The 25,830-nt window shown below is 36.3% G+C and overlaps 2 protein-coding genes and 3 long non-coding RNA genes across 6 annotated transcripts in view; 3 read left to right on the top strand and 2 right to left on the bottom strand.

The window, feature by feature from the left end:
- Positions 1–25,830, bottom strand: part of LOC119077315 (fasciclin-2-like) — a 385,563-nt gene that overhangs the window by 78,864 nt on the left and 280,869 nt on the right. The gene's annotated exons all lie outside the window — the stretch shown is intronic.
- LOC119077350 lies at positions 5,082–5,764 on the top strand. Its single transcript, XR_005087773.1, has 2 exons — positions 5,082–5,221; positions 5,287–5,764. It is a non-coding gene; the product is annotated as an uncharacterized LOC119077350 (long non-coding RNA).
- Positions 6,287–7,043, bottom strand: LOC119077353. The gene is made up of 2 exons (XR_005087776.1): positions 6,966–7,043; positions 6,287–6,837 (listed from the first exon to the last, which is right to left on the bottom strand). It is a non-coding gene; the product is annotated as an uncharacterized LOC119077353 (long non-coding RNA).
- Positions 15,418–16,487, top strand: LOC119077344. 2 transcript variants are annotated; one of them, XM_037184530.1, is made up of 3 exons: positions 15,419–15,589; positions 15,621–15,836; positions 15,900–16,487. In XM_037184530.1, the coding sequence occupies exons 2-3, from the start codon at positions 15,644–15,646 to the stop codon at positions 16,397–16,399; spliced, it is 693 nt and encodes a 230-aa protein (XP_037040425.1). In that variant the 5' UTR covers positions 15,419–15,589; positions 15,621–15,643; the 3' UTR covers positions 16,400–16,487. The 2 variants fall into 2 exon arrangements, with proteins under 2 accessions (XP_037040426.1, XP_037040425.1); XM_037184531.1 differs by having other exon boundaries at positions 15,418–15,836.
- LOC119077359 lies at positions 24,144–24,597 on the top strand. Its single transcript, XR_005087782.1, has 2 exons — positions 24,144–24,263; positions 24,337–24,597. It is a non-coding gene; the product is annotated as an uncharacterized LOC119077359 (long non-coding RNA).

Genomic DNA, 25,830 nt, shown 5'->3' with positions numbered 1-25,830 from the left:
AGAAACACATGAATTACGGTGATTTTTTTTAGCCTCCGAATAGTAGCAGTGCTGTGTACTTACATACCACATTTTCTCAATCCACATAAAAAAAAAACCTCGTACATATTATTCGTACATTTTACGCACATTCATGCTGATACTGCTGTGTGATTTCAAATGAATTTGTATTGGATTGTATATCTGGATTGAATAAACGTTGAAAACAGAAACAAATTTCTAAACTAAGTTCATCGGGTGTAAAAATGGAAACAATCTTCACATCTTCCATACATCAGATATGCAAATCTATCATTGAAATACTTCCAGCGATATCGTAATGGTTTATTTTTAGTTTTCGCCGTGTTTTTTTTTTAATTACCAGCCTAGATCAGATCAGATCAGATGAAGGTTGCTCCAAAAAGCTGTAAATTTATAATTTCGCTATATTTCGGTCCATGTTTGGGACAATCATCACTAGTGGACCGAAATCAGGAGAATCGAAGATGCTTAAGAAAAGTTTAATAGTTTCCATATATTTGAGTTTGAAGTTTCGTTCGTGATAGGACAGGTCATGATGGATTGCTGCATCTATCACTATTTCGAAATATCACTTAAATCATTGTCCGGTTTAAGTTTTATTCCTTAAAAATATGTGATCCAAAAGTAGAGCCCAAAAGCTTGTGAGTCAAATTTTCGTTACTACTTAACCTGTGATTTTTCACGCGCGCGAAATTTATTTCTGGCTCTCAAAGGTGGGTGTCGAATAGCATCCGCTGTGTTGCCTGGCTAATCGACACCAGTGTCAATTAGTATTTACTGTGTTGTGTGGCTAATCGACACCAGATGCCGATAGCATTCACTGTGTTGTCTGGCTATTCGACACCGGTGTCAAATAGCATGCACTGTGTTGCTCAGCTATTCGCATCCGGTGTCGAATAGCCACACAACACAGTGCATGCTATTTGACACCGGTGTCCAATAGCATCGGCCTTTCATAATTGTTTGAGAAATATAGAAAAAGAAATATTTGAAAGATAATTAACTTACTTAATTAATTAATTTAAATTGAGAAATTGAGCCGATTTCATGTAAATTTGATATATTGTTCTTATCGAGATTAAACAAGCAGTCTATTTGCGCGTCGTAAGAAATGTAGTCTGGGACAACATCCACAAAATTATTCAAAATCATTGCTGGGAAATTTTGTGGATTGAATAAAAGATGTGAAAACAAAATTGTGCTAATACGTATCTTTTCATAACTGTATGGTCTGTCAGTTTTTTTATTTTGCGATTTAGTATGGAAATGAAAACTAAAATTGAAATGTTTTTGCTGTTTTAAGTGGTTTTTCCATTTTTTTAAAAACAAAATGTTTTAAAATGTGTTTGGAATGTTTCGAATTGATTAGCATTAACAAAATAATAAAATAAAAAATAAAAAACATTTTCACACAATCTATCTAAGTACATCTTAACGGGCTGCTACCTACCTAGTATTAACAACGTCATTCATCTACCCGCATTAAACAAGTTGAGATAACCCCATGTAACCCTAGAAAATATCAATAGCAATAGAAATAGGAAATGAGAATATTTTCTGATGTCAAGGGCAATTGACAAGTTTTCTGAACATTTCACATTTACACTAGGTCCCACCTTTTGGGTGGGTCAGATCCCTTGACTGTCGTAACTTCACAATATTATTTTTATGTCTGCAAATTAATTGTTTCCTGAGGAGAACACACAACGAAATCTTCGTAGAAGGAAGAATTCCATGTGGTCGAAGAAATCGTTTTTTCGACACATTACGCAGAAGGAAGAATTCCCTATGGTTGAACAAGACGTTTTTTCGACTAAAAATTGCTCCACAACCAATAACTTTGCTTATTGCTAAGGAATAGTTTTGCCTATCAATAAACAATAATTTTGCAGCTAAAAATTGATCCAAAAAATTGGCATATGTTTTTAATAAAACTTCACACTAGTTAATTTTTGTTCTATTTATTCGCTTTTGTTAAGTAGGGAAATCACTCCCATCTGCAAACCTCCTCATTAAAGATTTCATATTTCGATGGAACCTAGACCATAATATTGATCACAAACCGATCATTCCAAGAGCTCAATTTAGCTTGATTTCAAGCACTTCAAGCATGAGTGGTACTCTAAATAGAGTACGGAAAATGGACAGTCTCTCCGACGCTGAAAAGAAGAGCATTTTCTTCAGCATCAGCAATCTCGAACAATTTTTGGCACTGTAAATAGTCAGTGTACATCTCTTACGACGCTGATGCACATATGTGTCATTAAATATTTCGAAAATATTGATGTACACAAGAGCTTCAAGAAACGTTTTGAACAAGATAACCTTATGAAATTTGATTTAAAAAAAAAACTTTTCAGTTGAACAAAAACAAATAATTTATTGATTACTTCTGCCCACATGAAAATTGGAAATATTCTCCGAAGTCAAATTTTTAGATTTTCTATTAGCAACTAGAAATTATTAGCAATAAAATGTGTTTTAATGTGTACCTTCTGCACACGTAGAGTTTCCGTAATTTCCTTAACACTTTTCGATGTTCGCAAAAATTGTAAGCAATTTATCTAATATGTTTACGCATTTAAAAATCACGAATTAAGCACAAAATTTAACAGAAATATTCTCACATCACAACTGAATGTAATTGACACAAGAATAATGAATGCGCGAACAATACTACGCGAACAGTTGTTTCTGACATTTGAATTTTGGCTGCTCATTACCGTAACCAACGATTCGAATGCATCAAGATTTCGCGACAAAATTGAACAAAAACTTTGCTGGACAACTAGCGCCGCCAGTGTTCATTTAATTAAGTACTTTAGTTCCACAATTCAACCCAAAACTAGTCCCAAAACAGAAAACATTTTAGTTTTCACTTTTCAACGGCTGTAGCAAATCAAAATCAAATAAGAATAATACTATTGAAATCGATTCAAAAATTCGTTTAGCTAGATCGGTAGACCAACATAATCTATCTTGGAACCTAACCTCAGAAATTCCATCCTCCACCAAACATTTTTTTTAATCGGTTGAACTTTGCTTCAGTTACTGTGTTGACAAAGATCAGAAAAGGTTTCTTCTGAGAACTCCCAGATGGTTGAACCGATACCACCCATTTTCGAACTTGACCTAGGGATTTCAATCCTTCATCGAATAAAAAAAGTTTTTGAAAATTCCTTAAGATTTACTCAAGTTATCGTGGTAACAAAGAGCACAAAATTGTTACATTAAACGTTTTTAGCCCCGTACGAAGTACGAAGGGGCTTATAGGATTACGATGCCGTGTGTAATTGATGGAATTCGAAGCAGACGGTAAGGGCAAAGTGTTTGCCTATGTTTATAGATGACGAATCCGCAATAAAAATTTGGGCCGTCTGTCCGTCTGTCCGTCTGTCCGTCTGTCCGTCTGTCCGTCTGTCCGTCTGTCCGTCTGTCCGTCTGTCCGTCTGTCCGTCTGTCCGTCACGTCGATATCTTGAGTAAATCAAATCCGATTTCAAAAATTTTTTTTTTCCCTGAAAGATAGTCAAAATAGTGAGGCTAAGTTCGAAGATGGGCATATTCGGGTCGGCCCTTCGTGAGTTAGGGCCACCTAAGTGATTTAAGGTCTTTTGGTGATATTTATGGCAAAATAAACGATGGAAATGTAAATGACACGGCAAATGATAGGTATTGTCAATACCAATCCAGGAAAAAAAAGTTTTTTAAAATCGGGTGAGTGGACCGTGAGTTAGGGCCTTAGAAGTGAAAAGCTACTAGGGCCCTATGTGTATTTTACATAGAACTCAAGTAAATTTCATCCGTTTTTCGTAATTTTTGTTTCATTTGGAAGGTAATCAAAGGCCGAATAGAATGTTGTTGAAAAAAAATTAAATTTGGGTCCTTGGACTAAGGCCGCTACTAGGGCCCTATGTGTATTTTACATATAACTCGAGCAAATTTCATCCGTTTTTCGTAATTTTTGTTTCATTTGGAAGGTAATCAAAGGCCGAATAGAATGTTGTTGAAAAAAAATTAAATTTGGGTCCTCGGACTAAGGCCGCTACTAGGGCCCTATGTGTATTTTACATATAACTCGAGCAAATTTCATCCGTTTTTCGTAATTTTTGTTTCATTTGGAAGGTAATCAAAGGCCGAATAGAATGTTGTTGAAAAAAAATTAAATTTGGGTCCTCGGACTAAGGCCGCTACTAGGGCCCTATGCGTATTTTACATACAACTCGAGTAAATTTCATCCGTTTTTCGTAATTTTTGTTTCATTTGAAAGATAATCGAACACCGAATAGAATGTTGTTGAAAAAAAAATGGGTCCTTGGACTAAGGCCGCTACTAGGGCCCTATGTGTATTTTACATATAACTCGAGCAAATTTCATCCGTTTTTCGTAATTTTTGTTTCATTTGGAAGGTAATCAAAGGCCGAATAGAATGTTGTTGAAAAAAAATTAAATTTGGGTCCTCGGACTAAGGCCGCTACTAGGGCCCTATGTGTATTTTACATATAACTCGAGCAAATTTCATCCGTTTTTCGTATTTTTTGTTTCATTTGGAAGGTAATCAAAGGCCGAATAGAATGTAGTTGAAAAAAAAATGGATCCTCGGACTGAGGCCGATACTAGGCCCTATGTGTATTTATACTCAATAAATTAAAATTTTAGGGCTATTTGAAATTTTTGTTTTATTTGAAAGGAACGTCGTACGGGGCTTCGTAATTGCGCTATGCGCAATTTCTAAGATGTACACATTACATAATAATTTTACTTTAACTACTTTAACCGGCCCATAGGCTTACGGTCAAAGTAGGGTGACAGACGCACTAGGGTCACGTACGCAATAGATATACGGGTTTGTACGGGGCTCAGTCGCAGCAAACGCTCCGACTGTTCTGATGGCTCGTTTAATCACATTTCCATACATTTTCAATCATAGTGGACGTGTTATGTACGGTGTATTTTCTTTTGTAAAACCCATGACTTACAGTCAAGGAAATAATTCAAAACTGTATCAACTACACAGCATATCGATAATAATTTTACTATGTACAAAAACAATAACAATGTTTGTCCCATAAAAGGTGGCGATCGCTCCGATCATCAGCACAGTTTTCTTTTTGTCATTTGAATAAGAGGCATATACCCTACACTTAAGTTAAACGTTTTTGAGTTTTGAGCAATCGTCGTTCTGAAAAGTTGTTGAACAAGTAAGACAAAATTCATATTTTCTTGAAAATTTGTATTTTTTGCACATCACTCTTCATCTCTTCAGAAAAAAGTCGAAAAATGAAGCAATCCACAACAACAATCATCCTTTTATTGGTTTTGATCCTTGGAACCGTTCACGCTAAGGAAATATGTAAATGCACCAGATTAGGCATGAATACCAGAGCTGCCGGACAAGCAACTGCAGCTTGTGGAGTCAGTCATTACTGCTACAAATACGCTACGATTCTTCATTGTGAAACGCTAGGCGCCAGGGCCACATTCGAACAATGTTGCAGTAACACGAGAAACATGGGATCAACATGTCGTGACATTTAATTGAGATTTTTAAAATTCCAAGAATAAATCGTCACTTAACCGAAGTTTGGTTATTCGTTTTTATGGTCTTCTCAACAGTTAGAACTACTTTTAGTGTAGTATCAAACTCCATAATGGAGTTATAGCGGAGTTATTGACGAAAATGTGAATTTTGTTTTTCATTTATTTCTCTCTAGTGTGTTGACGTAAAAATCTGTAAAAATTCTCAAAAAATGTCTGTAGGAAGGGTAACATCTGAGATTTTTATCAGATTTTTTGGACCCCTATTTAAGGGTGAAAAAATTCAGAGAAAAATTCTGCGATTTTTTTTCGTACGTTGGAGGTACAGATAAGAACTAACTCGGTATTTTGACCATTGATTGGTCTTATAGACATGTATTTTGCATAATTTTTTCAGATTTTTCAAAATGGTGGAACATATTCAATTTTTCGAAACAATTTTTGAGTGAATTTTTTAACCCCAAAGGAGGTGTCCAAAAATTCTGCAAATAATCACAGATGTTACTCTCCGTCTCCATACAGACATTTTTTGAGAATTTTTTCAGAATTTTAAGTTACAGCCAACGGGAGATATAAATTATGGACAAAACTCACCCTCATACCCAAAAACTCATTCCTAGCGTGCTTTTAAGGGCTGATATTCTACCAAAAACCCCGTTTTGTTAAGTCCAGTCAAGTTGCCGATCATATCTGATAATAATCTGCAGTTTTATGAAAAAAAAATTTCGGTCATATCGAGGACGCATTTTCCACAGGTAAAAATACACCCCTAACATGACCGAAAAAGAAAATTCCATAAAACTGCAGATTATTATCAGATATGATCGGCAACTTGACTGGACTTAACAAAACGGGGTTTTTGGTAGAATATCAGCCCTTAAAAGCACGCTAGGAATGAGTTTTTGGGTATGAGGGTGAGTTTTGTCCATAATTTATATCTCCCGTTGGCTGTAACTTAAAATTCTGAAAAAATTCTCAAAAAATGTCTGTATGGAGACGGAGAGTAACATCTGTGATTATTTGCAGAATTTTTGGACACCTCCTTTGGGGTTAAAAAATTCACTCAAAAATTGTTTCGAAAAATTGAATATGTTCCACCATTTTGAAAAATCTGAAAAAATTATGCAAAATACATGTCTATAAGACCAATCAATGGTCAAAATACCGAGTTAGTTCTGTACCTCCAACGTACGAAAAAAAAAATCGCAGAATTTTTCTCTGAATTTTTTCACCCTTAAATAGGGGTCCAAAAAATCAGATAAAAATCTCAGATGTTACCCTTCATACAGACATTTTTTGAGAATTTTTACAGATTTTTACGTCAACCCACTAGAGAGAAATAAGTGAAAAACAAAATTCACGTTTTCGTCAATAACTCCGCTATAACTCCATTATGGAGTTTGATACTACACTAAAAGTAGTTCTGGGCCAAGACCTCTCGAATGATGTATCATATGCTTTAGTTCCTTTGGGGGCACTTTTTACATGCTAACCCTGCTATGCCCTTTTCTTTGTTGACATGTTTTCGAATCATTTCCATCCAAATATGTCTTACCAGGCTATTTTGATTCCGCCACCTTACTTTTGTGTGCTTGGGGTAATCGTAATACAAGTTGGGTAAACTTAAATGCTAATTCAGATGATTGTTCAAATTAGTTTGTTATATTTCTACTTTACAGAAAAAAAAATTAATTGCCTAATATTTCTTGTTCTGAAGTTTTATTTTTTTTCTTGTTTTTGTTTTAAATATTTCTAATTTTTCAAGCCGTTTTAAGTCGGCTGAGCTGGTTTTTTACCACCTTGTCGGCTGGCGGCTCGACTTGACCAAAAAAGCTCGACTTCGGCTTGACCGGCGGCTTATTTTCTGTTTCCATCCAAGAAATGTGGCAAATGTGCCAAGTCTATGCCAGGAACAGTCAAAAGTGTTTGCTTTCTGTTATTTTTAATGCTAATTTAGCTGTATTTCTTATTGTTTTCTAGCGATGGAGTTAAAGACTTCTTTATAGTTACAGGGTAAATAGTGTCACCGTCACGTTTTATATTATGTAACCGATGTGGTAAAGTTTTTACGTAAAATAATTCCGAAAAAGAGTTAAACATTTAATTCTTTTGGACTGGTCGTCTTTAAAAATGCAGACTTAAAACGTTCATTCTATCGAGTTTATTCATATTGTCCATTTACTGAACAGAACAATCTTCGGAAGTTCGATTTTCTTTTCTTTTTTAAATGTGCGATTGTGCTTATCGTCAACGATGAGCCACTGTACAATTTATTAACGATTCCCGCAACTACCACAATAATGATTTTGATCTATGTTAATAAAAAAATATTCGCTGCGTTCCACATCTTAACTGGCTGCTACCTACCTAGCAATACTGTCATTCAGCTGCCGTATAATAAATAAGTCAAGATAACCCCACGTAACCCCACGAAATGTCAAATGCTATACAAATAGTAAATGAAAATACTTCCGATAAGTGCCCTTGATACGTTTACTGAACATTTCACAATTAAAAAACTGTATCGATTACACAGCATATCAACAACAATTTTGCTGAGCACACAAACAATGTTTGTTCTATAAAAGGCGGCGATCACTCCGATCGTATTCATAGTGTTCATTTGAATAAGAAGCATACCCTTACTTCAGTTATAAGTCACTCCTCAACTCTTCAGAAAAAAGTCGAAAAATGAAGCAATCCACAACAACAATCATCCTTTTATTGGTTTTGATCCTTGGAACCGTTCACGCTAAGGAAATATGTAAATGCACCAGATTAGGCATGAATACCAGAGCTGCCGGACAAGCAACTGCAGCTTGTGGAGTCAGTCATTACTGCTACAAATACGCTACGATTCTTCATTGTGAAACGCTAGGCGCCAGGGCCACATTCGAACAATGTTGCAGTAACACGAGAAACATGGGATCAACATGTCGTGAAATTTAATTGAGATTTTTAAAATTCCAAGAATAAATCGTCACTTAACCGAAGTTTGGTTATTCGTTTTTATGGTCTTCTCAACAGTGTCTCGACATATTGCATCCACGTATATAGATTGTTAAAAGAGAAAAACAAAGAAAATGAAACAATTGGTTTCGATGGGTGAAACGTCAAAATTTGTATTGTAATTTAACTGAGTTCGATGGGTGTGACACTCCTTTTGACAGTCTCTTTAAACTCTTTATTGGTTTTGTTTATGTAGTGTCGAAATATCGTGACTTCGTCGCTCATTTCCGACACACTATAAACAAAAAGTTGTTCCTAACGCATGCTAAGAGGCTTTTTTTAGCGAACTCGATTCCAGAACTCGCCTCCACCTCTCGTTCGCTAAAAAAGCCTCTTAGCATGCGTTAGGCAAAATACTATTTCTTCACTGTGCATCATCCGTTCAAGCTGTCCGCAAGTGTATAAAAGATTACATCATCACCGTTTCATTGGCGGGTCAGTAAGCCGAGCCCCGATTTGATTATATTATTATGCTAAACTTACCAGCCCGACTTTCAGGTGAATTCATTTTTGTAATGTTGCCATCATCACAATATCTTGTGACTAATGTTGTTGCACATACTAAGTTTGTACGTAATCGAATTTACCACACCACTAGCTGGTAACTTAACGAAGCAACATACTGCATTCACCGTAATTCAGTGAATTTTAATAGTGCAACTTGGGTTTTGACGCAAATGACGGGCTGCATAACTTGACTTTTATTGGGCGTTAGTCTTATCAATCACCATGAGACCCTCTATCGTTACTGACTCAGTTGGTTCAATAGCAAAAATAGAAAAGTAAAGTGGAAATCGATTTTGTGCACTTTAGGGGAGGTCAAGCAGATGCACGGATGACACACAACGTTTCATACTAGAAATTCACCACACCATAAAAATTCGATTTTGGTAAATTTGTTTGTATGTGAAACTGGCGTAGATAATAAAATGGAGATCTAGGTGACCTACACAAACTGGACACGTACAGCCTTGGTTTTCGACGAACTCACTATTCGAAAGATGTAACGCATCAATTCTCTTCGGTTTTGAATAAGTGTCTACACGCTGAAGAAACGTTAAAAATCATTTCTTAAATTTTCAAACACTTTTATTAAAATTATTAGCTTACACACAAAACACAATTCACTTTTTTAGTATGGTCAATTTTTCTATTACCAGTTGCGGGTCGAGTGTGACAACTAAACTGAATCCATCCTATGATGCTTTCCAGCTCTTCATTTATACACAATTCGACATTACAGGGATAGCAAGTCGTAAAAAATCCATTAAAATTTATCGTTTTCCGAAAAACTGAGATTTTCATATTCGGAATTTCGAAAAAATTTGAAGAATCAGTACATTCGTACACTGTCTTTTCAGTACGAATCAGGTACCTGACATATACTTCCACCAGTCAAGCATGGGTGGTCTGTTGCTTCGAAGATTTAATGGTGCGACGCGACGTCCCATAATATCGTCAAACAAAATTTATGTTTGATTTATCAAGCATGGATCAGTGTATAATAGGATTTGAAATTATACTTTCTTACACTACCTTCCAGTATAAATCAGGTTCCCGAAATATACTTCAACCAGTCAAGAATGAAGCAGTGTATAAAATTATTTGTACACCTAAAAAAATCTTGTCCAGCTCAGCTGTAGTCTTGTACAAATGTACTGTACAAATTCGCGACAAGTACATTATGTTAACGTAGCAGGAATATTTACAGCACAGCTGTATTAATGTACTGTTGAGCGAACGTTGATTGTCTGATCCAAAATTAGATTTTTTACAGAAAATATAGTTAAAATTCATCATTTTTCATCGTTATATTATTTAGAACGTTAAATTAAATGAACTAAATTGAAAAAAAAGTGCGCCTACCGCGGCTAGAACTCACGACCTCCAACACTCTAATCCACCAACTTACCTATGTGACAACTCAGAACTTGTATTTGGCAGACATTATGTCAAACAGATCGTTTAATATCATACGTCTTTATAGTACCGTTTTGCTGAAGATTAATATTCAGTTGAGCAGTATTGTGAAATTGAACATCAAAAGCTCTCATATTCTTATACTGTTGCGCTGTAATGTAATTTCCAAATGTTATGGAATCGATCAAGAAGGAAGTTTTTCAAGAAGAAATAAACAATTAATAAAACGTTACAAATTCTTTATTTAATTCCATGCTACCAATTTCAAATTATTTACGCCTTCGAAAATTTACAATTAAACTTTGCAGACTCGAGTTTTGGTGTCAAGTCCCTTTTAATTTTTTTTTTTTTTGAACAATGTGTGGTGTTCAGTTACAAGATCTCTTAACAAATAATGAGTGTTTTTGTGAACTTTTTTCTGCAACATAGTTTATGATTTCTCGCATTGTCAAATATACGTCCCATTCTGAAGATTCTTCCGGAATCAAATCTCCGACCATGAAACCGAAACTTGTGAAAAGTACCAACATTTCCGAAGCGGAAGTATTCAGCTTTCGCTGTTCAATTCTTTCCTCGGTAACCAATGCAATGTTTGTATTTTTGTTTATTGGACCGAAATTGTGCTGTTTTAGCTGATTATTCCCTTGACTGAAAGTCAAGGTCTTACACCAGAAAATACCGAAATATGTGGGTGACAAAAAAGTTCACTGTTCACTGTGATTGAAAATGTATGAAATGGTATGAAAAACGTTAAATGTGGGTGACAGTTTTTCGTTCAAGGCACGATAACTTGAGTAATTCTCAAGCAATTTGGATGAATCTTTATTTTAAATGTGTGGAATTAAAATCCCGAGGCTAAGTTCGAAGATGGGCTATGTGGGACGAAGGATCCGGAAGCTATCCCAGAAAAACAGCATTTTACACTGTTGATTATAGCCTCAATCGAAAAAGATTACTTTGATGAAATTTGATTTTGTTGCGTAGTATGAGCAAATCATCTTAAGTTTGTTTTCGATAATGTGCATGAAACATGTAGGAAGAAAAATTTCGTCAGTAAATGCGCAGCCTCTAACCGGTAAACAACTCTTGTTAGTGAACTGCTAAACAAATCTGATAGTTGGACTAACAACTTGATAATTGACTAACAAATTCGATAGTTGACTAACAAAGAAAGATGTTTTTTACTCAATGTCTTACGGCAGAAAAATGCCTGCTATCAAATGAGCACACTATGATTGAAAAGTGTAGGAAATTTTATGAAAAACGTTAAACCATCATTCTTTGTAGGCAATATAAGATAAGTCATTCTCAATTAATTTCTGAATATTTTCTTTAAATTCATTATTCCAACAATCAAACAAAATATTTTACAACTCCGATACGAGTGTGTAGTTTGCGGCCAGAGCGAAGCGAGGGCCGTAATTCTCACGAGTCGTGATATTTTATGGGATATTATATTCTTCAGTAAATCAGTAAAAAGTAAAAAAACGAGCCATCAGAACAGTCGGAGCGTTTGCTGCGACTGAGCCCCGTACAAACCCGTATATCTATTGCGTACGTGACCCTAGTGCGTCTGTCACCCTACTTTGACCGTAAGCCTATTGCGCCGGTTAATGTAGTTAAAGTAAAATTATTATGTAATATGTACATCTTACAAATTGTGCATAGCGCAATTACGAAGCCCCGTACGACGTTCCTTTCAAATGAAACAAAAATTTCAAATCGCCCTAAAATTTTATTTTTTTGAAGGGCCTCAGTCCGAGGACCCAAATTTAATTTTTTTTTTCAACTACATTCTATTCGGCCTTTGATTACCTCCCAAATGAAACAAAAATTACGAAAAACGGATGAAATTTGCTCGAGTTATATGTAAAATACACATAGGGCCGTAGTAGTGGCCTTAGTCCAAGGACCCAAATTTAATTTTTTTTCAACAACATTCCATTCGGCCTTTGATTACCTTCCAAATGAAACAAAAATTACGAAAAACGGATGAAATTTGCTCGAGTTATATGTGAAATACACATAGGGCCCTAGTAGCATTTCACTTCTAAGGCCCTAACTCACGGTCCACTCACCCGATTTTAAAAAACTTTTTTTTCCTGGATTGGTATTGACAATACCTATCATTTGCCGTGTCATTTACATTTCCATCGTTTATTTTGCCATAAATATCACCAAAAGACCTTAAATCACTTAGGTGGCCCTAACTCACGAAGGGCCGACCCGAATATGCCCATCTTCGAACTTAGCCTCACTATTTCGACTATCTTTCAGGGAAATTTTTTTTTTAAATCGGATTTGATTTACTCAAGATATCGACGTGACAGACGGACAGATGGACAGACGGACAGACAAAATTTTTATTGCAGATTCGTCATTTATGAACATAGGCAAACACTTTGCCCTTACCGTCTGCTTCGAATTCCATCAATTACACACGGCATCGTAATCCTATAAGCCCCTTTGTACTTCGTACGGGGCTAAAAATTGTCTTTCCTTCACACTTTGTCGATTTTGGAAATATAAAGCAAACTCGGTTCGTGCAACCTTAAGTTCTTGAGTTTTCAAATAGCTAAAAGTTAACTTTTAACTTCTATTAACTAAAAATAAGAAATCGATCCTTCTTTCATATCTGTACAACAACACCTCCAGGCATTACGGTCAATGTTCGTGGAATGAATTAAGATTTGAATTAAACATTGGCGATAATGTGAAATCATTTGCATGGACGTCAAAATAATTACCTCTTAATTACTTAATTTTTTAATGAAATCGAACTAAAAAATATTTCCTAGAGCTTATATTCTACTCAGAGTCGCATGGGCCTAGTACGAAATGGTCCCCCGAAAAGTTGGGCTTTTGGAACTTTTCCCCGAAAGGCTTTTTGGAGCCAGTCCGGCACTGTGTCACGGACTTGTGTCACTGTTGGCGGTCAGGGTTAATCACCTATTTTTTCACCTAAAATGGCTAATATCACCTACAGGTCAACATGGACCTGATGGTGTGTATTTGTTGATGTTGCTATTTTTACTTGGTGGTGTGTATACTCAAAATGTGCGTCTTTTCAAGGTCTATAAGGCTAGCTAAAAAAGTTTTTTCTCAAAATTGTTTCCATCGACTAATCACAAGACCCTTTGGGGGGGCTCTATTGGAAGACCCTTATTTCATGACCTCAATCGTCGACAACAAAATAAATTTCACCAACCGTAGTACTACGTTTTACTCGCAACAGTTCAACAAATCGAATGAGCTATAACTCAATAATATCCGTGACCCCTTGTCCCAGAGCTGTTCGAAGATTTCGCGATAATCACTCTTAAGGGGTCATTCATAAATGACGTCCACTACTTTTGGTCAGTTTTAGACCCCCCCCCCTACTCCCTCGTCACGCAAAACTGGTCAAATTTGACCCAATTTTGTATGGAGTGTCCGAAATCGTAGACCCCCCTCAGTACCGGACGTCATTTATGAATGACCCCTAACACGACTTTTAGGCCACGTTTGGCTTGCCCACGTTATAACAAGCGTACAACTAGTCCAAAAAAATATTCCAAATAAAAAATAATTCTAATCAATGGGAAATGAAGTGTGGTGTGTAATTGACATTGTAACCATTATTCATAGCGTCGATGACGACGCATGACGTAATAATACACATTTTCGTTTGTCTACTCTTTCATTATTCTGTTTTTATGTTCAATTCGTAAGGCATTTTTTCTCGTTGGATAAGTTTAATTATTCTAATTAATTGGGCGATCGTTCACTAAAGACTTAATTGAAAATAATTTGTAAAATTGTTTTCTCTTTGCTTTGAGTCAGTGGCATTAATAACAAAGTATTAGAACGATGCTGCAGAAAAAAGTGCTAACGACATACTAAATGAACACTCCCAATGAAGACGATGCTTCTTGAGAGCGCATCTTCAGTTTTTAACCCCGTACGAAGTACAAAGAGGCTTATAGGATTACGATGCCGTGTGTAATTGATGGAATTCGAAGCAGACGGTAAGGGCAAAGTGTTTGCCTATGTTCATAAATGACGAATCTAAAATAAAAATTTTGTCTGTCCGTCTGTCACGTCGATATCTTGAGTAAATCAAATCCGATTTCAAAAAAAAAATTTTTCCCTGAAAGATAGTCGAAATAGTGAGGCTAAGTTCGAAGATGGGCATATTCGGGTCGGCCCTTCGTGAGTTAGGGCCACCTAAGTGATTTAAGGTCTTTTGGTGATATTTATGGCAAATAAAACGATGGAAATGTAAATGACACGGCAAATGATAGGTATTGTCAATACCAATCCAGGAAAAAAAAGTTTTTTAAAATCGGGTGAGTGGACCGTGAGTTAGGGCCTTAGAAGTGAAATGCTACTAGTGCCCTATCTGTATTTTACTTAGAACTCGAGCAAATTTCATCCGTTTTTCGTAATTTTTGTTTCATTTGGGAGGTAATCAAAGGCCGAATAGAATGTAGTTGAAAAAAAAAAAATTAATTTGGGTCCTCGGACTGAGGCCGATACTAGGGCCCTATGTGTATTTTACATATAACTCGAGCAAATTTCATCCGTTTTTCGTAATTTTTGTTTCATTTGGGAGGTAATCAAAGGCCGAATAGAATGTAGTTGAAAAAAATTTTAAATTTGGGTCCTCGGACTGAGGCCGATACTAGGCCCTTCAAAAAAATAAAATTTTAGGGCGATTTGAAATTTTTGTTTCATTTGAAAGGAACGTCGTACGGGGCTTCGTAATTGCGCTATGCGCAATTTGTAAGATGTACATATTACATAATAATTTTACTTTAACTACATTAACCGGCGCAATAGGCTTACGGTCAAAGTAGGGTGACAGACGCACTAGGGTCACGTACGCAATAGATATACGGGTTTGTACGGGGCTCAGTCGCAGCAAACGCTCCGACTGTCCTGATGGCTCGTTTTTTTTAATTTTTAATTTCACGTTGACTGGCATTTTGCGTATGAAGCGAGATCAGTTGTTGTTTTATTGTGTCAAAGGTTATATCTTAATACCACAACGCATTTTCCGAGGAAAGGTTTTGGATACTTTTTTTTTGTTTATAACTAGAGGAGCACAAGATAAGTGTAAATTCAAGCAATCGAAAAGTTTCTTCGACATTGAAGAGTGTAAATAAATTCGGAAAATGATTTGTTCGGATTCTTGGAAGCTGTTGCACATTATAGTTGCTATGGTGGTCACATTAATTTCGTTTCGACCAGTATCGGCTGCATATGGTGAAATTTTCAGTGGAACATTCCACGCTTGCCGATACTCAGCCTGCGACCATCACCCCATTTGTCCATATGGTCATGATAGTCTCACCCAAACGCGTGACGGTAAGTTGATATGTGTGTCGCCAAACAGAATCACAGTGTGAAAATGCTTAAATCAAACTCTAGGCTGTTCTGATTCCAAACAAAAAAACTATTGTTGCCCATCTGGTACGGGTCCTCAATGCTTCTTCACCGCTTGTGATGGTGATAAAGCATGCCCCGAAAATTATCGTGAACTGGATCGCACCAGAGTCGGATGCTCTGAGGCCAAGGTTTACTGCTGCAAAAAAGCACATCTGCCATATTGTTTCGACATGACCTGTCCCACAAGTTCTGAGTCGGAAAAATCCTGTCCACCTGAATACAGAGAAACGAGAAGAGAAATAGGTCAAAAGCCTGGATGTGATTCGACGGTTTCGATGCGTCTAACATGTTGCCTGCACGATAACGACGACGATAACGGCGGTGGACATAATCAAAATGATATTGGAAACACGAAGAATGAAGACGGTGGCATTCGAATTTTTACTAATTATAAGAGAGGTATGTACAGTAGTGGAGAGACTGCTTTCGCAGTATTTCTTAAAGTTTTGATTCTTCTACCAATTATAATTGCAATGTTGTAAGATATTTGAGTCACAATCGTTATTGACGAAGTGAATGATCCACTGGATCCATTGAACGAAACGTTAAAGTAAATAAAAAAAATTTGGATAACAAAAATATATGTTTGGATCAGTATCATGAACGGAGCGATCGCGGAGTTCGTGACGCTCGTACTCCTTCCCTGAACAAGAAAAAGAACAGGAGAACTAAGGAACCTATATATTGGCGAACATTTTGACTTTTGCATCCTGAACCGAATAAAAAAATCAAAAACGAAAGTACTCTTCAATACAAGTTCAACGAGCTATAGATCATTTAAAATCCGGAGAAATTGAAGCATCTTCTTAGGGATATTTTTATGGTCAAATTTGTACCCAAAATGGTGTTGGTTAGGTCCGGAGCGAAAAAATATTGGACACGTATTTTTTGTTTGATTAAAAAAAAAAATTTAGAACCTTCTAGAGGCACATTCATTCACATGTACAAATACATTGGTTAGAAAGAGACAACAGCTATTCAACTACTAAGAATATTTCAGACACATCATGAACAGATTCACCATACTAAGGTTGATTGCATAAATTTTGCAAACATCCGTGACTCTGACATATGCGAAGTGCTTTTTAACGTTACAATTGCGCAACGGACTATTTCTAACATTAGCACTATCCCACAGCGCGAAGCTATTATACTAATATATATATATATATATACTCTATATACTACTTAAATTCATCCCGTAAATCGCTAAAAGTTTGCTGTTTTGTAATCAGGGGTCAATACCAGATACACCATCTATATGATCTAACCATTCGTGTTTTTAACGCAATCGAATCAAAATTACAATCGAAAACATTCTGATCAATAGGAGCGCGATGCAAAGATTCATTGAGAATAGGTCTTTTTGTTTTACTTTCAGTCGAGCATTGAGCAAGAATACCAAAACTTGGTTCAGCTCTGTATTTAGTAATAATTTTTGATTCTGACGTTGTTCATCAACTGAGAAATTGAGAACACTTCCATTAGTGAACATATATGGCAAACTACAGTGAGTAAATCTCTAAAATGTTTTATTTCAGTACATTTAGCTAATCCTTCTGTCACATCTTTTGACAGCTTTTTACGTTTTAGTACGTTTTCTCTCCCAGTAGCAAAAACCCAATCCCAGCAAAAAAAGAAACTATCGAATGCCGCAAATGCATTTAAAAACGAACATTCAGTGAAATACTTTTTTATCACATCAAATGTTTATCATTTTATACAAATATGTTCATCTTTATAATAACATCGGTGAAAAAAAACCTAATTTTTTTCATGCAAAAATATAGATAAAAATTGACACAATTGCCGACCACAAAACTATGTCGTCGATTCTCATGCATTTTTTATGCATAGCAAAAGAAGACAGGATCAAGCAACGTAATATTTTGTCTCACATAAAAGTTCAACTTTCTTGTAAGGCAGATATTACGTTGCTTGTTCCTGTCTTCTTTTGCTATGCATAAAAAATGCATATAAATCGACAACATATTTTTGAGGTTGATAAATTTGTCAATTTTACTTTTGTTTTCGAGCATGCATAGCAAAAGAAGACAGGAACAAGCAACGTAATATTTGTCTTACAAGAAAGTTGAACTTCTATGTGAGACAAAATATTACGTTGCTTGATCCTGTCTTCTTTTGCTATATTTTTATCTATATTTTTGCATGACAAAATTAGGTTTTTTTTCACCGATGTTATTATAAAGATGAACATATTTGTATAAAATGATAAACATTTGGTGTGATAAAAAAGTATTTCACCGAATGTTCGTTTTCAAATGCATTTGCGGCATTCGATATAGTTTCTTTTTTTGCTGGGATTGGGTTTTTGCTACTGGGAGAGAAAACGTACTAAAACGTAAAAAGCTGTCAAGAGAAGTGACAGAAGGATTAGCTAAATATACTGAAATAAAACATTTTAGAGATTTACTCACTGTACTTGAATTTAAATAGATTACCGTTTTGTTTTCGATGACCCCTTTTTTAATCTCGAGGCCCTTGTCACGTTTTCGCTGTAATTTAAATTAAATCATATCGAGTAGTCACAGTTTAGGGTATAAATACGATTAGATTGTAAGGAAAATTTATCACAATAAAACGAGTAACACTCTCCTGGTTTTTAATTGTAGATCAAGCAAGGTCTTTTACACGACCTAGTAAAAACCAATAGGAAAGGCGTTAGGCGTAGTATTTTCCTTGGCCCTATTGGAATCTGGTATTCCGGGGATCACTAATTTACAGAGCAAACAGAATGTCGACTTGAATGTACAATAGCTTTTATTGAAGTGATGAAAATTATTTTACAATTTGCAATGGCCTACTCTCGTAGAAACTTTGCCTACTCCAACACCCCTTCTCAAAGTTTATCTCGCATTGAATTTTGAAGACTAAAAAGTTCCGCGAACTTCTTGAACTTAACATGTCGGCCACGTTCAGTTGGAAAATATTTTAAACGAATTTTCCAAGTTGTCCATAAGTTCTTAGAAAAATGATATTTGATTTCAGCATGCTTCGTTCGTTTACTAGACTTTTTATTTGCCAGCACCTTCAAACAACTTTCATTGATTTGAATGTTGCAAATGACTAATAGAAAATTTTCCACCCATAGCGCCTCTTTACATGATTCAGACAATGCAATGTATCCAACTTCGGTCGATGATAATGTAACGCATATTTGTTTATGACTGGTCCAAGTACCACCAAATAGTTTGAATACGTAACCACTATTCGACTTTCGATTTAATTTCAAACAATAGTTCATTTTGTCCTTTTCATCCGAATCGTCCAACCTGTAGTCTCTAAAGTTTTGAACTCCTAAATAATAGTTCAAATCACTCAACCAATTGTTGTGAGCAACTTTTCCCATTTCGTTTGCTACATCATCGATCGTTTCTTCGTTAATGTTCGTTATAATGATATCGTCCATAATGTTCTCCGAAGTTTTGTTGATTTGCTGGTTGCATATACGAGTCGATTGTTTGGTTCCATACGAACACTTATTTAGTTTGCAAACCAGATGCTCTTTCCCCTTCTCAACAAAACTTTCCGGCTGATTCGTGTACTTGTAATTGTCTTGCTCTAGTTCTCCATACATACATGCCGTCCTGACATCACAATAACGAACCGCCGTTTTCATTTGATCAGCGATATATTCCACTCTTTCTCGTCCAATTGAATTTTCTTTTAATGTTTTTGATTCACCAATGACTTCCTTAATGATTTCAGCTGAAAATTTCTCTGTCGTCATTTCTTTGTGGCCACGAATACATCGTCGAGATCCAGCATCATTATTGACGTCATCAAGCAATTCGATCGAATTAACACCTTCCGCCTTTCGGACACATTCAGTAGATTGATCAAGATTTCCAAATCGACCATTTCTACCAAACATCAAGTCCTTCTTTTCGACTTCCGAAGTGTTGCTCTCGATATTCAACTTGAATAAATTGTTTTCGGATACACCTGATACAACATTGATTCCATCTTTGAATATCGAGCAAAATTTATTGTCGAATGCGACCTTGAAACCCAATTTTGTAAGCTTCTTCACAGATAGCAAATTTGATTCCAGCTCCGGTACGTACAGTACGTTCTTGATTTGAATTTTTCGTGTTTTCCCATTGTTGTCGACACAATTGAAAATACCTTCACCAATTCCTTCGACGCTAATTGATTTTCCATTAGCCAATTCAACAATGCCTTTCTTCATCTTAATATCAATGAAGAAATCCAGAGAATTTGACATGTGAGAAGTAACTCCTGAATCGATATACCAATTTCCGTTGACTTTCTTGATCGATTTCCGCACCGTCAAACAACGTTCTTTGACCGCATCAAATCGTTCGATTGGTTCAGATATCTTGAAACAATAGTTAACTTCCACATCATCGTCGCTTTTACCAGAAACCTGCACGTTCTTTCTTCCAGAAATCGTTTTAGCAGCTTCCACTGGTGTGACTTTATTTGCCCCATTGCTTTCTTGACCGTTTCCGTGCAACGGACAATTTCGTTGGAAGTGACCTGATTTGTTACACTTGTAACAAACCACCGTTGTTTTTCGTGACACCTTTAATACCTTTTCCATTGAACTAGTAGTACTTTTGCTTTCCGTTCGCCGTTTGTACTCACTAATCAATTTCGCTTTGACTATGCCCAACGTTATGTCTGCATCAGCGCGTCTTTTGAGAGCGATGATCAAAGTATCGTAGCTATCCGGCAAGCTACACAGCAGCAATGCAACGACCAAATCATCCTTCAGCTTCTCGCCCAACGCTTCCAACTGATTCACGACATCCATTATCACGTTCACATGATCTTCCATATTACCATTGTCACTCATTTGCATACGACACAAACGTTTCAGTAAGAAAACTTTATTCGTCAAAGTTGACTTCACATGGTAGTTCTTCAAAGCATCCCAAGCAGCTTTAGCAGTCACGTCCTTCCGTATGTGTCCCAACTCATTGTCCTCTACAGAAAGTCCGGTGAAAGCTTTCGCCCTACCATTTCGTTTGTTCGATGCATTGATTCGTGCTGCGGCATCCGGTAAATCGTCCGTAACGATGTCCCACAGCTTCTCTTTCGTCAATAAAAGCTCCATCTTGTATTTCCAAATTTGATAATTGCATCCGTTCAGTTTTCCAATTTTCACTTTCTCCATTTTTGTTTTTAAGCATCCGTAAAGTTTGTGTATACGTCCTGGGCCCATAACCTATTGGAATCTGGTATTCCGGGGATCACTAATTTACAGAGCAAACAGAATGTCGACTTGAATGTACAATAGCTTTTATTGAAGTGATGAAAATTATTTTACAATTTGCAATGGCCTACTCTCGTAGAAACTTTGCCTACTCCAACAGGCCCGAGGTAGTGAAAGTTTTACAGAAAGGAAACAGACCCTGACAAAGCAGAACAAAACATTTATTTTCAGCAACCAGTGATTCGATATACACTCGCGGAATTTTGAAAACCGACACATTTTCTGTTTCGTGGTTTACTGGTTTTTTGTGAATTTTGCATGCATTTTTATATGGAGAAATCAGAAACTCAAGTAAAACACAGAAACAGAAAATGTGTCGGTTTTCAAAATTCCGTGTGTGTAAGTTACCAAGAAATTTAAATTTAAATTTCAAACTCTTAATGCTAGAAACGACTGGAGATCGCCGCTCAAAGAATTTCCTAATTCAACGAATTTCTTTGGCAATTCAAAGGGGAAATGAAAGTTTTGTTCAAAGTATCCTTCCGAATTCAAATGCTTTAAGTGAGATTTATTATTAATGTTAGACTAACGAAACGATATTTCTGAATGTTTCCTATGATTTGGCTACATGCCCAGAAAGTCCTCCAGACATGTCGACGCGCCGTGTGATGTTTTTAGCCCCGTACGAAGTACAAAGGGGCTTATAGGATTACGATGCCGTGTGTAATTGATGGAATTCGAAGCAGACGGTAAGGGCAAAGTGTTTGCCTATGTTCATAGATGACGAATCCGCAATAAAAATTTTGTCTGTCCGTCTGTCTGTCCGTCACGTCGATATCTTAAGTAAATCAAATCCGATTTCAAAAATTTTTTTTTCCCTGAAAGATAGTCGAAATAGTGAGGCTAAGTTCGAAGATGGGCATATTCGGGTCGGTCTTTCGTGAGTTAGGGCCACCTAAGTGATTTAAGGTCTTTTGGTGATATTTATGGCAAAATAAACGATGGAAATGTAAATGACACGGCAAATGATAGGTATTGTCAATACCAATCCAGGAAAAAAACGTTTTTTAAAATCGGGTGAGTGGACCGTGAGTTAGGGCCTTAGAAGTGAAATGCTACTAGGGCCCTATGTGTATTTTTCATAGAACTCTAGTAAATTTCATCCATTTTTCGTAATTTTTGTTCCATTTGGAAGGTAATCAAAGGCCGAATAGAATGTTGTTGAAAAAAAATTAAATTTGGGTCCTTGGACTAAGGCCACTACTAGGGCCCTATGTGTATTTTACATAGAACTCGAGTAAATTTCATTCGTTTTTCGTAATTTTTGTTTCATTTGGAAGGTAATCGAAGGCCGAATAGAGTGTTGTTGAAAAAAAATTAAATTTGAGTCTTTGGCCTTAGGCCGCTACTAGGGCCCTATGTGTATTTTACATATAACTCGAGTAAATTTCATTCGTTTTTTGTAATTTTTGTTTGATTTGGAAGGTAATCAATGGCCGAATAGAATGTTGTTGAAAAAAAAGTAAATTTGGGTGCTCGGACTAAGGCCGGTACTAGGGCCCTATGTGTATTTTACATACAACTCGAGTAAATTTCATTCGTTTTTTGTAATTTTTGTTTGATTTGGAAGGTAATCAAAGGCCGAATAGAAAGTTGTTGAAAAAAAAAATGTGGGTCCTTGGACTAAGCCGCTACTAGGGCCCTATGTGTATTTTACATATAACTCGAGCAAATTTCATCCGTTTTTCGTAATTTTGGTTTCATTTGGAAGGTAATCAAAGGCCGAATAGAATGTAGTTGAAAAAAAATTATAATTTGGGTCCTCGGACTGAGGCCGATACTAGGCCCTATGTGTATTTATACACAAAAAATTAAAATTTTAGGGCGATTTGAAATTTTTGTTTCATTTGAAAGGAACGTCGTACGGGGCTTCGTAATTGCGCTATGCGCAATTTTTAAGATGTACACATTACATAATAATTTTACTTTAACTACATTAACCGGCGCAATAGGCTTACGGTCAAAGTAGGGTGACAGACGCACTAGGGTCACATACGCAATAGATATACGGGTTTGTACGGGGCTCAGTCGCAGCAAACGCTCCGACTGTTCTGATGGCTCGTTTTAGGGTTAAAATATCTCTCGATTTTGTGACTAACTTTCTGTAATATTACTTTATAGGTTGCAGAAGCTTGTAAGGATAACAAAATTTGATGTGAAGACTACAGAATCAAAATAGAATATATTTTGCGTTCAAAATATGTGAAGTTTTTGCGACGCATATTGTAGTCGATCGTTACCTTGGGAAACATCCCATACACTTGGACAAATAGAAGCAAATTATTCAAGTTTGACATATTTCGCACAATTTAGTTTAATAAAGACATCCACGTTTAGTAAAGTCAACAGAGGCAATATGGGAAGCGGCAATTAAATTCCGCCATAAGTTTTTAAATATTCAAATTAAATAAACAAACAAATTGTAGTCGAGGAGATTAAAGTTAAATTGAGCAGGAGGTGTTCAGCAAGTTCGTCACAAGAATTTCGAACGAGTACGTTACCAACGTGGATACATCGAGGAACCCTTTATTTTAGTTGATCTCACTCTTATCAGCAATAAAAAATTCACAAAAAACTTTAAAAAAGCAAAAAAGAACGATAAAATTTCGTTGATTTAGGGAAGACTTCCACTAAAGTCGCTCCAAACCTTTGCAGTGAAACTGATCCAAGGACAGTTCAACGAATCGAATGAGGTATAACTCAATAATATTCGTGGTCTGATTTTGTTCGATGTTTTGGCGACATCACTCTTAATAGAAACTGACGACGTCGCCAAAATGTTTTAATTGCGAGAGCAGAGTCAAGTTTAGAACATCAATAAATTATGCTTCCGTCACGAATTGTATTTTTGATATTTTGAAAAAAGGACTTCACGCCCTCTGACTATAACACAAATATCCATTCGCCATAAAAATAGTTTCTAGCGCAGACATCAAAATAATGAAAATGTATTTCCGACCGAGTCAATGTTAAGGAAACAAAATTCATTTCATAATTGAACATTTGGTCGTGGAAAGAGTACCAATTCGGCCCTTCGGCGCTCTCTATAACTGAACTATATTTTGTACAATCATCTCCATCAAGTTAAACAGTTTCGCTTTAAAAATATTAATAAATTTCTCCTCAAAAAGAAAATAATTTCTTCTACTCGTCCAGACCGTTAAAATGAGAATTTTCTTTCTATTCGCTTTGCTGTTGACTTTGTATCCCGATTGGACTCCGTTTGCTGATGCGGCCAAGTGTAATTCAATCGGATTTGGAGGATGCAGCGACGGTGGATGTTATAGCTCGGGTGGATATTGTGTCAACTATGGATTTCCACCGTTTAACGATTGTCGTTGCTTGAGCCGTAATCAATGTTATGCATAAAATAAGAGAAAATCGGAAAACAATAAAAGAAAAATTGTTTCAATTTGATGAAATTAACTTTTTTTAGTCGAATCGAAAAATAGGATCGATAAACTCGGTGTTATCTGTGTTGCAAGAATCGTATCGGCCGAAACGAAATGACTGTACTGTACCCTCCATCCTCTGTGTTTTGGACGTCCATGGTCTTTTCGTTTTTTATACTTCCTCTTTTTACTTGCATTACGTATGATTGCTGTGAATAGGTGGAACTGGATACACCGACATGAATTCTCAAATCAGGAGTTGTGATTGATCAGAGGCTATGTTTTGCGGTGTTGCACAACCATCGAGAATTTCTGCGGTGAAATGAAAACTTAGTCTTGATCACCACTGGTTTCTAGTGGGTTTTCTATTATTGTTTTTAACACGTTGATAACCGCTACTGTTGAACACATTCAAGTTTTTTTTTATTAGGAGGTAACGCATATTGGTTGGTAAAACATGACTTATCCTATCCGATAGATACCTTGGACATTTTTTGGACACTACAACGTGTACAAGAGCAAATATTCGGGGACTTATGAAATGACAGTAGGCTCTGTGCATCTATTGTAAAGACAAAAGATAAAAGATTTGTTGCATGGCAAAGTAAAATAGACCAGGCAGGACCGGTTCATCTTTCAAACGTCAAATAATGGACCTAATACATTGAATGAAAACGAACTCAAATGAACGGAACGCTGGCGTAAATTGAATTAATTTTATTCGCAAAATAGAAGACTACTAGATAATTCAAGTCCCTAGTCAAATCAAGCGCTACTGCTTATACTAGTTTACTTTAGTCTGTCGTGATTTGTTGTCAACAATCGTCAACGGTTAATTCAGTGCTAATACGAGGTAGTATGACGCAGCGTAGAGAAATTTTATTTCCGAACCTTGTTCTTCCACCCACATAAAAACCATGGCTGTAAACATTGGGAGGTCACGTAGATATATATACGAAAGTTTGTTATGCAAAATCACCAGAATTGGTGTGTTTTTCGGGTAAAATTTTTGTTAAACTTTCGCGTATATTCCACATCAGCTGCCATTTGTGACGCATATCTTTTTGCGTGTCGAATCTGTAAGCGTCACCTACACCGATATCAGTTCTTTTGTAAGTGGATAACAGGACTTGCGTCACACCTCCACCAGAGCCGGGTTAACCATATGGGCTTGGGGGGGGGGGGGCCCGGCCCACTGGCGCTGGAAAAAAGTGGCGCTGGAATTTTAATCATGATGACAGAAAATTGTTCTTTTGTG

This window comes from Bradysia coprophila, unplaced genomic scaffold (assembly GCF_014529535.1).
Source record: "Bradysia coprophila strain Holo2 unplaced genomic scaffold, BU_Bcop_v1 contig_235, whole genome shotgun sequence".
Lineage (NCBI taxonomy): Eukaryota > Metazoa > Arthropoda > Insecta > Diptera > Sciaridae > Bradysia > Bradysia coprophila.
The sequence above is the reverse complement of the archived record's forward strand: the minus strand, read 5'-3'. Positions and strand labels throughout refer to the sequence as shown.

Coding starts and splice junctions, on each gene's coding strand:
- LOC119077344 (XM_037184531.1), top strand. CDS start 15,644: ATGATTTGTTCGGATTCTTGGAAGCTGTTGCACATTATAGTTGCTATG. Junction 15,837..15,899: donor TCTCACCCAAACGCGTGACG/GTAAGTTGATAT, acceptor ATCAAACTCTAG/GCTGTTCTGATTCCAAACAA.